The 15852-nt window shown below is 57.8% G+C and overlaps 1 protein-coding gene across 3 annotated transcripts in view; it reads right to left on the reverse strand.

Annotated features, from left to right (window-relative positions):
• ITPR3 (inositol 1,4,5-trisphosphate receptor type 3) overlaps positions 1–15852 on the reverse strand; it is a 36963-nt gene that overhangs the window by 1720 nt on the left and 19391 nt on the right. Inside the window, exons 21-56 of one of the 3 annotated variants that reach the window (XM_030291906.4) lie at positions 15651–15798; positions 15163–15359; positions 14905–15034; positions 14594–14651; positions 14266–14431; positions 13961–14125; positions 13711–13779; positions 13245–13370; positions 12993–13115; positions 12630–12830; positions 11992–12243; positions 11777–11902; positions 11437–11562; positions 11217–11337; positions 10379–10563; positions 10123–10271; positions 9837–9945; positions 9609–9699; positions 9236–9405; positions 8630–8804; positions 8362–8546; positions 7385–7585; positions 6946–7056; positions 6531–6626; positions 6260–6361; positions 5946–6032; positions 5265–5375; positions 4690–4882; positions 3795–3920; positions 3206–3378; positions 2944–3108; positions 2272–2464; positions 1859–1954; positions 1415–1536; positions 1044–1209; positions 38–198 (exon numbers count right to left, since the gene is read on the reverse strand). In XM_030291906.4, coding sequence (XP_030147766.4) covers positions 38–198; positions 1044–1209; positions 1415–1536; positions 1859–1954; positions 2272–2464; positions 2944–3108; positions 3206–3378; positions 3795–3920; positions 4690–4882; positions 5265–5375; positions 5946–6032; positions 6260–6361; positions 6531–6626; positions 6946–7056; positions 7385–7585; positions 8362–8546; positions 8630–8804; positions 9236–9405; positions 9609–9699; positions 9837–9945; positions 10123–10271; positions 10379–10563; positions 11217–11337; positions 11437–11562; positions 11777–11902; positions 11992–12243; positions 12630–12830; positions 12993–13115; positions 13245–13370; positions 13711–13779; positions 13961–14125; positions 14266–14431; positions 14594–14651; positions 14905–15034; positions 15163–15359; positions 15651–15798 — 5175 coding nt within the window. Of the gene's footprint in view, positions 1–37; positions 199–1043; positions 1210–1414; positions 1540–1858; positions 1955–2271; positions 2465–2943; positions 3109–3205; positions 3379–3794; positions 3921–4689; positions 4883–5264; positions 5376–5945; positions 6033–6259; positions 6362–6530; positions 6627–6945; positions 7057–7384; positions 7586–8361; positions 8547–8629; positions 8805–9235; positions 9406–9608; positions 9700–9836; positions 9946–10122; positions 10272–10378; positions 10564–11216; positions 11338–11436; positions 11563–11776; positions 11903–11991; positions 12244–12629; positions 12831–12992; positions 13116–13244; positions 13371–13710; positions 13780–13960; positions 14126–14265; positions 14432–14593; positions 14652–14904; positions 15035–15162; positions 15360–15650; positions 15799–15852 lie in introns of those variants that run through there. The other 2 variants (XM_030291905.4, XM_072918782.1) reach the window with 2 other exon arrangements.

Genomic DNA, 15852 nt, shown 5'->3' on the forward strand with positions numbered 1-15852 from the left:
TGGGATAGCCAAGGAGCTGCCTCGAGGGCACCCGTACCTTGATCATCTGTGCCACGTAGCTCTCGGGGCCGGTGTAGTCAGTCTTGTTCTTCACCCGCACCAGCACGATGAAGTACAGGTAGTTCCACATGTTGTGCTCGTATTTGATGTGCTCCTCAAAGGACACGGTCTTGTTGTCAAACTTGTCCCTTTCCAGCCCTGGGAAAGGCAGGGAAGGGTGGAGGAGAACAGGGAAGAGATGGGGAGGGGAGGAGGTGAGTGAGCAGCAAACACATGGAAGGAAATTCAGCCCAGTGCATCCCCTCCCAAAGGTGACATTTAAGTGTTTTTAATAATTAGTTGGCATTTAGCACATAAACATCCAAACCAGGAGGCAACAACCCAGCTGGGGGTTCAGGAGACTTCTCTTTAAAATCACAGAATCAAAGAATCATGGAGTGGTTTGGGTTGGAAGGGATCTTCTACCCCCTTCCACTGTCCCAGGTTGTTCCAAGCCCTGTCCAACCTGGCCTTTCAAACTTCCAGGGATGGGGCAGCCACAGCTTCCCTGGGCACCCTGTGCCAGGGCTTCACCACCCTTACAGGGAACAATTCCTCCCCATGTCCTGCTGGTTCTGCCTCTGCCCAATAAAATAAACCCAGAGGATCTTTAGAGGAAAAAGCAGAGAGATTTACTGGGGTGTTTTTTTTTTTTATGCCAATCTGCTGACTGAAAAGATTCCAGAGCATTTTCTCTATTATATTTCCCCAGTGATATGCTGCTTTTTTTCCCCCACTGGCCAAGGGAAGGTCTCAGCAGTGAGATGCACACTGATAAGAACCCTACAATGTGGGGTTCATTAGCAGGGTGAGGAACAACTCCTTGAATTTCCCTCCAGCTGTGCCCTTGTTTAAACCTTTCCCAGTGCAGTGATTTCCACAATGAACAGATTCAAGTTTTGCAGTGATAAATAAAAACCAGAATCCAGCTGAATTATTTTCCTTCCCGCATCATGGGAGGGGAGGAGGAACTTTGGGGCAATTCCTGTATTCCCAGTGCTCACCACAAATAAAACAGGTGGTCTTCAGGATCTCTTCCTTCTTCTGTTTCTCGCTCCTCAGATCAGCAAAGGTGTCAATAATGACCCCAAAAATGAGGTTGAGGACAATGATAATGACAATGAAGAAGAAGAGGAGGTCGTAGACAACTCGAGCAGGGAACAGGGACTCCTGTAATGGATGAGAAGGAGATTTGGGAGTCTTGCAGAGCTCTGCTCCAGCCAGCCCTGTGACACAGCTGTGGCTGAGGCACCAGCGGAGGAGGAGAACGTCAGGGATGGAGCTGGATGTGCTGCAGCTCCCAGGAATAGGTGCCAGCGGTGATTGCAGCAGGGTTTGGCAGAAGAAAGAAGCCCCAGGTGCTGTCCCCACTCACATCCTTGGAGGGTTTCCTCAGGATGTCCCCCACGCCGCCGCCGTTGCGCAGGCCGTGGTTGAGGACGGTGACGATGCACATGAGCAGCGTGTCACAGGCACGTTCCCACTGCTCCGGCTCGGCTGCTGGGGAGGAGAGCAGGGCAAGGGCTCAGAGACAGCCACAGCACCCTGGCAGTGACAGTGACACAGGAGCAGCTGCCTGTTGTGATGTCCCAGCCAGCAACACCTCGGCCCCCAAATGCTCCTGCAGCTCACACCTCCTTTCTGATTACATGAATCCACCCCAACATTTTTTTATGCCAGGGTCAGTGGAAAATTCACAGGCCAGTTATGTCTCAGGAAGTGGATTGAGTTTCTGCCTTGGAAAAGCTGGGATTTTCCTCAGCTGGCTGGCAAATCCACGCTGCCACACACAGCTGGCGTTTCCACAGGGCTCTCTTACCTTCCAAGGCAGTGGGTGCAGCAGAGCAGCTGATTTTGTCGCTGCTGCACGACTCCATGAAGGTCTCCAGATTCTTCTGCATCCCCAAGGGATCATCTGCAAGGAAGAGACCCCAGCGCTGTGAGAGCAGCACCTCTCCCCAGAAAACCACTCCCAGGAAGATGCCAACCTGGGAAAAAGTTGGCATCTCCTTTCACCTATTTTTAATAGGCCCTGAAGCTTTTTCTCAGAGTTGAGACCCTGACCCTTCATTGGTAGCTCTGTGCCCCCTCCTCTGCCACCACTAACCCCAAACCCTGCTCTGTGCAGCACGAGCACAGAGCTGTCCCAAAAGCAGTGCAAAACCCACACAGCACACCCTGAGACGTGTCTGGAGGGTCCCACAGTGTCCCCCGACCCCCAGACCGCCCAACCTTTGGCTTTGCTGTCCGGCAGCCGGTCCACCTCGAGGATGAAGTCATCCTTCAGGAAGAGGAAGCCCACGATGGAGAAGAGGTAGACGAGGATGAGGGCCAGCAGGGCTGTCAGCAGGATGGAGCGCCCGTTCCGCGTCACGCTTTTGATGACATTAAACAAGGTCTCCTCACGGTAGATCAAGTCAAACAGCTGAAAGGACCCAGGAGCAAAGAAATGCTGCGGGGTGCTTCTCTTGATAATGCCTGGGCTATCTATATCTCCTTTTATCCTGAGATCTTCGATCGCTCAGCAGACCTTGACTAACTTTTCTCACAAAGCCTTTAAGTTTCCCAGCTTACTGAAGGGAAGCAGAGAAGAATGGAGTGACTTATACACAGCAGGAGAGCCAAGAATAGGCCCCATGTACCCTGGCTCTGCCCTCACCAGCTCACGTTGCCTCCCAGCTGACCCAGATAAAGCACAGAGCAGATTAGAAGGAGAGATACAGCTCAGGACCAGGAAAGAGACAGCAATAGATACTGTCAGGAGGCAGAAAGCTCAGCCCATGCAAAGATTAGAGCACAGGGAATTGTTCTCTCTGCTATCAATCAGCCCCTGGGAGGTGTCACAGGAACCTTCCAGCTCCTAAAGCACAGCCAGGCTGCCTGTGCCCCCTGAATTTATCATACCAAGATGCTGTAGAAGAGCTCGTGCACGAAGAGCCCCAGGACGCTGGTCACGATGTAGCCGACGTGGTACAGGAACTCCACATCCATGATCATGGCCTTGTAGCCACGGATGAAGGTGCCTCGGTTGCCCACGAAGCTCACCACGAACACGATCTTGTTGGTCAGCTGGGGACAGCCAGAAACGGGAGGGAGCGGGGTTTGCTGCGCTCTGGGAAGGTGGGACAGCTGGAGAACTCACATTGAGAGCAGCTGGAGAACTCACATTGAGAGCCCCCAGGATGTTGAGGGTGAGCCCGATGCCCAGGTAGTAGATGGAGCGCAGGATCAGGGCCACCAGCAGCGGCCTCACCCCGTAGCGCTTGGTGAACAGGGCCATGATGGAGAAGCAGATCAGGATCCAGAAGAGCAGGGAGATCAGCGGGGAATCCAGCACTCCTGGCAAGAGGAACACGTGGATGCTAAAGGCAGGGCACTGCTGCTGCCAGGCTGTCCAGCCACACTAATGAGCTCTTTATCAGAAATGGTGCTGCTGCGCTGCAGGATTTGTGTTGGTTCAGATGGTTTTTACTGATACATTTTCTAACAGCTTTTATCCGAGAGCTCAGAACCACTGTAGGTGATGGAGGCTACATCCATCACTGCTCCCCACGTTGTACAAACAGGGGAAGGGCAGCCCAGGAGAAAAGAGGTTTCCCTGAGAAGGAAGGGGTAGAAGGGCTGGAAACTGAAATCCTGAAATCCTTTATCCAGCAGAAAGGACACGGGGTTGTAGGAGCCCAAGGATCTGCCTTTATCCAGCCCAAGGACCTGCTCCTTCCACCCCGAGGAGCAGCAGCTGCTGGGGCACTTACCCATGGAAGTGGCTTCCACGTAGGGGTAGAAGAAAGCAATGATGATGTTGATGAAGACGGCCAGGTTGAAGGAAATGCTTCCCCAGAGCGTCATTCTGCGGGAGAACCAGTACATCAGCGGCATGCCTGGGGGGAGAGGAGGCAACACACAAACCTCAGCCAGCCTCGTGCCAACCGGGTCCTCCTGGAGCCCCTGTGCCCTCCTGGAGCCCCTGTGCCCTCCTGGAGCCCCTGTGCCCTCCCTGCCATCCCAGACCCCTGTGGACTCTGCAGCTGCTGCCCCCAGACTGACCCAGCCTCCCACCTTCTTCAAACCATTCCTGAAGTGTTTTGGAAACATTCCTGCTCATCTGTTAGGAGTGCACCTTCCAGTGGCTCTGCTCACATCCCTTGGTTTCCAGCCCTCTGGAAACCCACTCTAAGACCCTGGATTCAGGTTGGTTCTGTCCTCCCTCACAGCTCCATCACTATTCCTCAGCTGCATCCCAGTAGCCATACTCTACTCATTTCCTGGGATTTACAGCCAGGATTTCCACCCTGGAAGCCCCTGAGCAGGTCTGCAGAGGGCAGAGAAACAGGTTTTATTTCCCATGTGCAGCTACAAGACTCTGGCTCAGCAGAAGGCAACTGAAAGGGCTTTCCAGGGAAAACACCTCAGCTGGAATGCCAGGGGACGTGAGCAAGGTGCCCCTCAGCCTGTGGAGAAGCTGCCCTGAGAGCAGAGAGGAGCCCCATGGCTGGGATTTTAACCCTCACTCTGCACTCTGCAGGTGTGTGGTGCTCTGCAGAGCTCGGGCAGCTCAGCAAAGCCATTCCCAGGTGGGAATTCCTGCAGCCCTTTCCCTGCAGGAACATCCCCAGATTCCCAGCAGGGGAGGCTCTGCCTCGCTCTTACTGCGCAGCTTCTTCTGCCACTCCATCTCGTTGTGCAGGAAGGAGGACTGGTCGAAGAAGTCGCTGACTTTGCTGCCCTGCTCGTCCTGCTCCGTGGTGGTGAAGAGCCTGTACTTGGTCTCCTTGGTGAGGAACTCGCAGATCCCAGGCACAGGGAAGATGATCTGCTCCATGCTCCGGTCCAGCCGCACGATCTGCGGGAAGCAGAGCCCTCAGATCCTGCCCTGCTGAGGGATTTTCCTCCTTCCCAGATCCAGCTGTGCCTTCCCCTCCTCCTTCCCGCTCCACAGGGCCCAAATATTGTCAGCCACTCATTTAAAAGTTTCCAAACCTCCCCGAGCAGAGGCAGCCCTGGCTGGGCTAAGTGGGAGTGTGGGAATGGGGGATCCAGGCCAAGGATGAGGCCGCTGGATCAGCTGCATCCCACTGCTGCTGGGAGAGAAGGGAAGGGTCCAGGGGGCTGCTGATCCCTCAGTTCCTGGAGCTAATGGGGGTGGGAAGAGGGGACAGCTCCCGGTGTCTGGAGCCAGGTGGGATTCATGGAGCAGGGGTGGGATGGAAATCCAACAGCCTTGCCTCGATCTGGGACGTGTGCTTCTCGTAATAAGCCAGCGGATCCTCCTCTTCCTCCTGCACTGGGGCTGTTGACTTCAGCATCTGCGACAGCTGCTTGTTGTTAAGGCTGAGCTGGATGGGGAGAGGGACAGGGAGAGGATGAGGATCCAGCCAGAAGCTGGATCCGACTGTTCCCACAACGTGCCTCAACATCTCCCACAGCTGATGAGGTTTTCAGGGAAAAGCAAATGAATTAAAGCTTCCATGAGGTGTGCGAGTGCTCCCTGCAGTGACAGACAATCGATTCCCTGCAATAATTACATCCAAGTGCTGCTAATCCACAAATTACAAACCAGTGCTCACAAAACCCCCGGGGAAATCACATTCCTGCTGAATCTTGTCGGGTACCTGGGCAAGGAACGGCAGTAAAGGACTCGGCCCTTCCCTTCTGAAGGGAAGGGGGGAAGTGGGTAAGGGCAGGACCCCCCGAGGGCCACCAGCCTGTGTCACCCCACAGCAGGGCACACACACCTTTGGGCTTCTACCTCTGGCTAAAAGGGCATTTAGGTGTCTCTCCCTCTTTAATCCCCTGGAGAACACCAAAATCCATCAAATCCTCAGCAACAAAGCCCAGGTGGGCTCTGCAGGAGCTTTTTACAGCGTGGGATCAGAGCAGCTTGTGGGGGCTGTGCCTCTCCATACCATGGATGAGATTCCCTCCTCCTCCTCCTCCTGGATTCGCTTCACCGGCTTCAGGAGCTGCTGCAGGGACTTGTTGTGTCGGGAGAGCTGGGAGGGGACAGGGATGGTGACAGTGAGCACAGGGTGGCAGGCAGCCACCAGCAGCACCACACAGGGGGTGCAGGATGGCCAGCAAGCCCTGGCTGCTCCCCACAGCCAGAGGCACACTTGGCTCCCCAGGGAGGCCAGTCTGGCTGAAGGAAATGTGCATAATTATGGAGGAAAAAGCACAACCTGTGAGCACAACCTGGCAGGATGTTTTTACAGCTCCCTACCTGCAGCGCCAGGATATAAATGTTGTGTCCAACTTCCCGGGGGGAAACCTCGGCGTTCTCACACTCCTCCTCCTGCAGGTAAGCTTTCTTAATCACATCCACCTGCAAGGCAGCACAGGGCACTGAGCTCCTCCCCACGCCCTGCTTCCTCCTCCAGCCAGGATTTGGGCAGCAGGAGCAGCGGTGGGGCAGGGGAGGCAGAATCTGCAGCACGACCCAGGGCAGAGGATGTCCAGCTGTGGGCTCGGTGGGACATTCCCAGTTCTCTCACCAGTTCCTGGGGACGCAGGCTGATGAGGATCCGCTCAGCGTTTTCGCTGTCGTGCCTGCTCTCCATGAGGGCCAGGAGGAGTTTGGAGGCATTGTCCTGGTGAGGAGAAGCCCTTGGTGAGGGGAGCCGTGCCCTGCCGCTGCCCAGGGCTTTGGGGTGGGCAGAATTGTCCTGTGTCCCCACCAACTCCCTTGTGCCAGAGACATCTGAGTGTGGTGGAGATGCCCCAGCCCTGCCCCACTGAGCTCATCTGTTCCCACAGCCGAGGGTCTGACACAGGCAGGGTCCCCTCTACAGTGCCAACGTCACCCCACAGCACAGCCTGTGACCCTGCCAGTGAGTCCTTGCAGTGACACACACAGTGACACACACAGTGACACACAGACACGTCCCCCCAGCCCAGGCCTCCGTGCACCTTCAGCTGCAGGACCAGGTCCATCCGGTACTTGCAGAGGGGGCTGATGTCGTTCAGGATCAGGGCTGTGATGATGTCGATCCCGTTGGACTCGTGGGTCACGATGCAGCTCTGGGGGAGTCGGGCACTGTGTTATCCCCCAGATCCTGCCAGTCCTCCCAGCTCCACCCTCCAGCCCAGCCCTGGTCTGAAACACCGCCCTGCCCGCAGCCCTGGGCCCCCAGACTCCCCTCTCCCTGCAAAGGGCCCCGTTCACACCACTGAATTATTTACCCCCATCTGCATCACCCCATTTTGCAGCCAAGCAGCAGCTGGTGACCTGTGCTGCCCACGTTCTGCTCCTGCTCACACTCTGAACCCAAAACCTGTCCCTGCTTCCCCCACATCCCCCCAAAAGCTCTCCTGGTCTGTGATGAGATTTGGGGAATGTCCCCCAGACCTGGTTCTCGTGGCAGGGCCCCTGGCAGTACTCGGTGAGGGTCTCCAGGGTCTGGGTGATGAGAGCCACGTTGTACTCGTTGATGTAGAGGCCGAGCAGCCCCAGCCCGCCCGTGGTGCTGCCACACATGATGTCCAGGAACTGCAGCGTCTCACACACCAGGTTGTAGTTGGTTTTGTTGTTCTGGCACCGCAGGAAGTTCTGTGGAGCAAAGCCCAGCAATGGGGTCCTGATCCCTCTCTCCCCACACCCCTCCAGCCGCAGTTTGAGGGACATTTGGGCTGCGATTGCCCCTGTAACCTACAGACCTCAGTCCCACAGCCAGTCCTGCCACAAACTCCTCCCACAACCCCAAGCTGGATGGTGCACTGTGGGTCTCAGATTCAGTTAAAGAAAGAAACTGAGAATTTCTAGCCAGGCAGAAGCCTGGGAAAGAGCTGGAGAAGAATGAAAATAATTCTTTATCTCTCTTGTTGTTCACATTGTTTATAGTTAAGCTCTATCACTGTGTGTCAAGCACTGTACACCAATAGGTTGAGTTGTTTTCACTTCAGGACCAATGGAGTTGGCCCTCACAAAGCTCTGTATAAAAAAGCGGGGTATTTTGAATAAACTAGAGTTTTACTCTCAGTTTTTTTCCATTGGACCAATGGAGTTGGCCCTCATGAAGCTCTGTATAAAAGAGCGGGGTATTTTGAATAAATGGGAGTTTTACTCTCAGTTTTTTTCCATTGGACCAATGGAGTTGGCCCTCACAAAGCTCTGTATAAAAGAGCGGGGTATTTTGAATAAATCAGAGTTTTACTCTCAGCAGCTTCTGAGTCGAGTCTATTCATTCCCGTCCTGCCTCGACAGCGACAGTGCACTGATGGGGAAACTGAGGCACAGAGCTGCTGGGTGCCACAGCATTTTGGGAGCCAAAAACTGGGGCAGATCCCAACCTTCCCCCAGCCCAGCCCCAGAGCCCCAGCAGGAACCTGCAGGTCGCGGTTGTGGTTCTCGCAGAGCAGCTGCAGGAAGCGCAGGATGGGCTCCATGATCAGCACCGTCACCCCCATCTCGTTGTTCTGGCCCTGCTCCCCGGGGTCGTGGCCCTTGCGGAACCCCACGGCCATCGGGTACCGCGTGGGGGTGCCGGGCATCAGGAAGGTGTCTCCTCGTCCTGGAGGGAATTGTCCCCTCGTCAGGTTGTCACCCAGCCGGTGCTGGCCCTGCCGAGGGGACGAGGGGACACAGCCCCTGTACCTTTGGTGCCAGGCTCTGGCTCGTCCTTGTCCTCGCGGGGCTTGTTCCCGATGTCGCTCATGTTCACCGACACCGTGGACTTGGTCTCCTGCTGAGCCTTCTTCATCCGGTCGTGCAGAACCTTGAAGAACTTCTCGGACTTCTTGTCGCTCGTCATGAGGTTGTAAAAGGATTTCTGGTGAAAGGACACTCGTTCAGGTCCCCCACCACGGGGTCCAAAGTGTCCCTGCCTGTCCCTCCGGGCAGCAGCCTCAGCACTGCGGGCATTGCCCAGGATAACCTGCTTTTTGCTGGAGCCCCACTGGGATTTACACACACCATTTTTCAGCTTCCCTGTGACAAAGGGTTTGGGATAACCCTGGTCCCTCACAAGTGCTGCAGCCCTCAGCCATTTTAGGAATTCCCAGCAGAGGGCATCAGCAGAGCTCCAGAAACAACCTGGAGCCACCTGCTCTTCCCACAGCCCCCAGCCTTTCATCCGGCCCTGGAGCTGGGAAACCCAAATCATCAGATTTCAGCACAAACAAGAGGTGTTTTGGCCAAACCCACTGCCCGGGGCTGAGCGCTGGACCCCCACATCCACCCCTGCCCAATCCCCCTCAGCACCTGGATCTCGGTGTTGCCTCCATCCAGCAGGCGGATGGCCAGCAGGATGCTCTCCTGGAAGATCTTCTCGTTCTTGGTGTTCATGATGAGGTCAGCCACCAACTTGGTGGCCCCTTCGCGGTCCAGCCGGCACTGGACAGCGGCGATGGCCGACCAGTCCTGGTCCTGGCCTGGGTCAGAGGACGGGGGGGTGTGATGCTGTGCCAGCACAGAGCCAGCACAGCTCCACCACTGCTGGGACATCTCAGTGCCATCCCTTCACCTCCCCAAATCCTCTGTGGAGGTGGAGACAAGGCAACCAGCCACACACCTGCTGCCATCCCTGTTTGGGAGCTGGGAATTCGAGGGGCAGGGGCGGGCGAGGGGCACTCACCTCCCCCAGCAGCATCCCCCATCTCCCCCTTGGAGCTGGACCTCTTGTTCTGCAGGTAATTGTTCATGAGCATTTTCCGCAGCAGGTTGCCCTGTCGAGGCACACAAACGTCACCAGTGTCCCCATGCCAAGGCTGGGGCCAGGGCAGAAGCGGCTGAGCACCCCTGGGTGCCCAGGGTGGGCTCTGCCAGCCTGGGAGTGGGGCTGGAGGGACACAGAGGTGCTCACCCTCTCTCCATACTTGTTCCTCTTCACCAGCATCTGCTGCAGCGTCCTCAGCACCTTGATGCAGAGCTTCTCCTCTGTCTCCATGAGGTCCTTGGTGTGCTGCACCAGCCTGGCACAGCAAAGCCATCATCACACAGCCGGGAGGGACGTGGGGGTCCCTGAGGGAGCCACCCCACCGCCCCTCCAGGCTGCAGGCACGCAGGGACGCGCAGCCCACCCAGGATGAGGGTCCCAAACCCTGCCCAGCACCCCCAGCACCCCCAGGGCAGTCCCAAACCAGCCTCACTTGGACAGGAACCCCCCGCTCTCGCATCGCTGGAACGCCTCCGTCCCCTCCATGAAGAGCAGCTCCGGGCGGTGCAGGACATCCACCAGCACGGACAGCTCAGCCTCCACCAGCGGCTTCAGGCGATCCTCCAGGGCGCTGATGATGTCCTGCAAGCCACAGCACCCCCCTTCAGAGCCAGGGGACACACGGGGGAGGGATCCTGCGAGGCCAGCACCCTCCCATCACCTGAGCCCCACCACGCCCTGCCCTGTACCTGCAGCTTCTCGATGATGTTCTTGTAGTCCCACTGGTTGGGGGTGGTGGACACACGGGGGAAGGAGCGTGTGGCCGCCTTGTAGCTCGAGGTGTTCCTCTGCACCGTGCTGGTGGAGCTGCTGTTGAGCAGGGAGCTCACGTGGGCATCCAGGTCCATGGGCAGCGCGATGGAGCGGCTCTTGGCTGCGGGACACGGGCATGGGGTTGGCACAGCCACCACCCAGATGGGTCCCACCACCCTGTCTGGGCGCCCCTTCGCCAGCGTTCACCTCATTTGGGGTAAATACACGAGAAAACTCCTCCAGGCCAGTATGGGATGGAGTGTTCCCACACATCCCAACACCCACAGCCCCACGCAGGGTGGAAACTGGCGCCAGCCCCAGTTTTTGGTTGGGAAAGCCCAGTGTGAGGAGGCTGCAAGCACCCTGCTTGTAATTCCAGAGGGAAATCCCCACCCAGAGCCCAGCCACCAGCAATCCTTTCCACGGTGACTCAGTGCTAGCAGCCCTCAGCCTGAGTCAGGCAGCTGCACACCAAGGGCAAGGTCCTGGCCAGAGAAAACCACTGTCAGTGTTGGCTTTGTGGCCAGGGACACACCAGGGAGCTCCCAGCCAAGCCCAGGCTCTGGTTATCCCCACGTTACCTTGGGCGTGCTGAGATGAAGCTCAAAAAGAAGCAGATCCCAGAGCTGAATGTCCCCAACCCCAGCTGGCAGCCCCTCACCGTGGTGTCCTGCCACCCCCACAGGAGGGACAGGCTGTCCTGCTCGCTGCTGGGCAGGGACAGCCCAGGGTGGCCCTGTCCCCTGTCCCCTGGGCACAGCAGTGGCTCCTTACCAACCATGGCCAGCGTGCGGATGCAGGACTCCACCGAGCTCTTGTGCTGCTGCTGCAGCCACGGACACTCCAGCAGCCTCATGGTGGACTGGAGAAGCTGCACCACGATGGTCTGGTGGGTCTGGAGGAGACAGGAGTGTCAGCACGCGCATCCAAACCGTGTTTTGGGGGCCTGGCTGAGGCGCTGTCCTCCCCCTGCCACCCTGGCCAGCCTTGTCACCTGCAGCGAGGTGCTGTTCTCCGAGAAGGGCGAGCTGAAGAAGGCGTTGATGGTGTCCAGCACCACTGTCAGCACGTACTTCTCCAGCGTGGCGTCCGGCAGGCGCTTCTCCCGCTTCTTGCACATCTGTGGGGACAGGGAGGACACTGATGGCACCAGGGACAGCTCGTGTCCGCCCAGAGGCTGCTGGCACCACACTGAGCTGAGGGACGTGGCTATATGAGGTCCCACATGTGTATCCGTGCCCTGCAGGAAGCTTCCAGGGAGCCTTGGTGACACCACCCTGTCCCCATCCAAGCCACCACAGCTGTGTCCCTCCCACCCAACCCTCCCCACGCACCTGGGCCATGTCCAGCGTGAAGTTCTCAAAGAGGGTCCAGATGTGGTTGCTGGTGTAGATCTCCTTCATCTCCACCTCCGTGTCCACGTAGCAGTGGTTGACAAAGTTCACATAGGCCATCTTCACCTGTCAGGGAGGGGGAAAGGGACAATCAGAGGACAGTCAGGGGACAATCAGTGCAGAGCCCCAGTGTCCTCCTGGCTGCCACCCCGCACCTCCGTGATGCAGTCCTCGTGTGTCACCACCCGCACCACGTCCTCCAGGGGCAGCAGGGACGTGCACTTGATCTCGGTGTAGACGTTCTTGCCCTCGGCGCAGGCAGCCAGCAGGTCCACCAGGGAGATGTGGTACATCAGGGGGCTGTTCTCCTCCACCCCGTCCCTGGCCGCCGTCATCATCTCCAGCAGGGTGGCCAGCGAAGCCTTGTCGTTGTAGAAAACCACCACGTCGTCCCCGGCGTTGGTGAGCTGCAGGGAAGGGTCAGTGCTCAGTGCTCGGGGCTCACCACCCCAAAAAAGAAAGGTCAAAAGCCTCCAAGGCCAATGGTGTCCCCTCTGCAGTGGGGGACGAGCAGCAGTGGCTGGCAAGGGGGACTGGGACTTGTGTTTACAGAGAAAACCAGGCATTTGTAGTGCAATGAAAAATTGTGAGACTCCCAAACTGACTCATGGATGTTGCATTGAGCCCCTGGAGATGGTTGGTGGCCACTCGAGATGGCCACCAGCACTGGGGCTGGTTCCAGGAGGATCCAGCATGGCTGGAAGGCTCTTCTCAAGGAAGAAGCCAACAGTGCAGGTTCCCAGAGCCTTGTCCTACTTCCTCCCCACTCCTGCCCCACAGGAGAGGTCCTCACCTCGGTCATGATCATGTCCTGGCACTTCTTGACGTACTTGCCCTCGGCCTTGATGATGGTGTGCAGGAAGTCGAGGTACTGGACGTGGCGGCCGTGGGTGGCCACGCAGTGGATGAAGTGCTGTGGAACCGTCTCGTTGATCTCCGAGCACAGCTGGTAGTTGTTGAGGAAGATGTGCTGCATGGTCTCCGCCTCCAGCAGCTGGGGACAAGGGGCAGAGTGAGGCCAGGGGGCTGCAGGAGCTGTCCCCAACTCCTGCCCTGCCTGCTGTCTCCTCCTGGATCTTCCATCCCGTGCTCCCAGCCCCAGGAGTGGTGCCGAATTCCCTCCCTGTGCTGCTGCCCCTCTGTGTCCTCTCCTTACCCCCGGGGTCAGGAACAGGTTGAGGTGTTTGTGCAGCAGGGCCTGGTTCTCCTGGTTGCCAGCACAAAACTTCTGCAGGAACTGGTGGGTGAACTTGAGGATCTCCATCATCTTGGCATCCCCCTGAGGAGGGGACAGAGGACAAACATGTGGAGCTGAGAGGGATGGGAGTGGCAGGAGGCCCCTCAGGGGGGTCCCTGCGTGCCCCCTTTGCCCTGGACACTCAGGACCAGTTGGTTTCTGTCCACCCACCTTCTCATAGGGGATCTGCAGCAGGTCCAGCATCACTTTGTGGGCGTCCATGTTCTTCAGCAGGCGCTGCTGCTTCTTGCGCACCTGCTCCCCCACCCCGCACATCTTGTTCAGCCGCTCCAGGATCTGGGGACAGAGGGACCACGGCGGGCAGGGGCTGAGCCTGGAGCCCCTCAGGATGGTCACCAGCACTGAGGCTGCTGTGCATTCCAAGTGTTCCCTCCGTAATCCTGGGTGTTCCCTGCTTTGCTCACAAATCTCAGCCCCCCTCAGGGATCCTCCATGCACAGCTGTCACCCACCCAGTCCCCTCCAGTCCCCCCAGTGCAGGAATGTGACAGCTTTTCCCTGTGCTGAGCTGGCAGGCTTGGATTTGCTTCTCCTGAAGCACAGCAGAACTTGGAAATCCCCCTCAGATTTCACCCCTTTTCCTTCCTGCTGGTGCACCGGGGTTTGGTCTCACTCACCCCTTTCACTATCTGGTAGTTCTCGCTGCTCTTCTCTCCTGGAGCAATGACCTCCTCATCGGCACCATGCTGCAGGGGACACGACAGCACTGGGGTCACACCGTGCCCCTCCAGCCACACCCCACAGGACCCTCTGGAGCCTCCCCATCGAGCCCATTGACAGGCATCAGGTGTTGGATTAAGGTGAGCTGCCCCCCAACCTGCCACTCCTTCCCCACCTGGATCCCAGGATCTTGCTCAGGGCTCTCACCTCCTTCTTCTCCTTCTTGTTCCCCTCCCCTGTGCTGTCCCCTTTGGTGCTGCCCTTCTTGTCCACCCACAGCTCCGATTTCTCCACCATCGTGCGGAGTTTGTCCAGCTCCGACTTGATCACCTTGTAGTTCTCCACATCCTGGGCTGAGATCAGGAGCTGGACCTGCAGCAACATTCCCAAGGGTTTCCAGTTTGGGGCACAAATCCCACTCCCAGATCTCCCTCCCAAGAAAGGGCCAGGATCCATGCCACATCCCCCACCCACAGCCAGGCGTGGGATGCTCCAGGTCCCTCCAGCATCACCTGTTTGAAGGTGTGCAGGACCTCCTGCCTCTGGCTGAAGTGCTTGAAGAGGAGCTGCAGGGAGCCGGAGATGAGTGGGGGGTAGTCGTGCATGGTCAGGTGGATCAGCACCCGCAGGAACATCCTCCCTCCCTCGTCATCCACCTCCAACATGCTGCTCGACTTCCTGGAGCGGGATGGAGGCGCTGGGTGTTAACTGGGGCTCAGGGGCTGATGGGGACAGCTTTAGAGCCTTTAGAGGCTCACCTGCTCATCGCCTGCAGCTCCCAGCCTGGGCAGGAGGGGAAGGGCCCTATGGCCAGGGGAGCTATGGGGGACAGGGACTCACCCCACACCAAACATGGCCTCGGCGTGTTCCCCGATCCGGTCCAGGTTCATGGCTGCGGCTGCAGGGAGAGGAAGGGAGTGACAAGGGTGGACAATGCCAGCCCTGTGTCTTGGCAGGAACCCACAGGAACCAACCCAGCTCCCTGATCCCGTTCCCACCAAAGCACAGACTCCATCCCTCCCTGCCTCCTGCCAGCAGCAGCTGCTGGAGATGTCACTTCTGCTGGAGATGTCACCTCTGCCACCTGTGTCCTCCCAGCCCCTGGGGATGGCTGAGCTGGGGGTGTACCAGGAGCAAAGTGGGAGAGTTACTTGTGGAGTCAAAGGCTGGAGCTGTCCCATCGGCCGCGCTGTCCTGCATGGGGTAAACCTCCACAAACTCCTTCTTGAAGACAGAGAGCAGGTAGGAGATCCTGTAGTCCAGCCGCACGTTCAGGATGAACTGGAGGCAGCAGGGAAGGAGAAACCAGAAGTGACTGAGTGACCTCTTCACACCAACTGTGCCCCTGATTGAGAAAATCACATTACACGCCCCCATCCCACCGATCCCACCGCTCCTTTGGCTCCAACCTGCAAGATCTCCAGGATCTTCAGCTTGGTCTCCATCACCACAATGTTCTCGCTCTCAATGCTCCTGCCTCTGTCCACTTGCTCTGGGGCAGAGCCGGTGCTGAGGCTGGGGGGGCTGAAGATGGACTGTTTCCTGCTCAGCACCATGGTGGACATCATCTGCCCCACGCCCTGGATTGACCTCCGCACGTTCTTCCCTGCGGAGGCAGCCACAGTTAGCGTGGGTGGAGAGGGAGGTGGCAGAGGACCAAGGAAGGACCCCCTTGGACTGGAAAATGCCCTAGACTAAATCAGAGAACGAGCAGAAGGCACCGAATATTTATTTTGACACGGGCAAGGGCTCACCACCCCATGTCCTGCTGAACACCCAGCCCCACCAGCAAGCCAGTGTCTGGTCTTCTTGCCAAAAAACAAAAGTACTGGACAGACCATGGAAAACATTGGGCAGTCTATGGAAAACACCTCCCTGGCCATGGACAGGGACTCACCTGTCACCTCGTCATTGTAGACTGCCTGCATCATCAGCTGCGGGTTCTGGACGCAGTCGATGATGCCCAGCAGGGTCCGTGTCAGGCGCAGCAGCTCGCTGAAGCTGTAGAAGCCGAAGTAGATGAGGTTGTGGGCAAGGCTGACGACCTGGGGAAGGACAAGGCAGCTCCAGACCTCACCCTGCTCATGGTGGGGGACAGG

Source organism: Taeniopygia guttata, chromosome 26 (assembly GCF_048771995.1).
Source record: "Taeniopygia guttata chromosome 26, bTaeGut7.mat, whole genome shotgun sequence".
NCBI lineage: Eukaryota > Metazoa > Chordata > Aves > Passeriformes > Estrildidae > Taeniopygia > Taeniopygia guttata.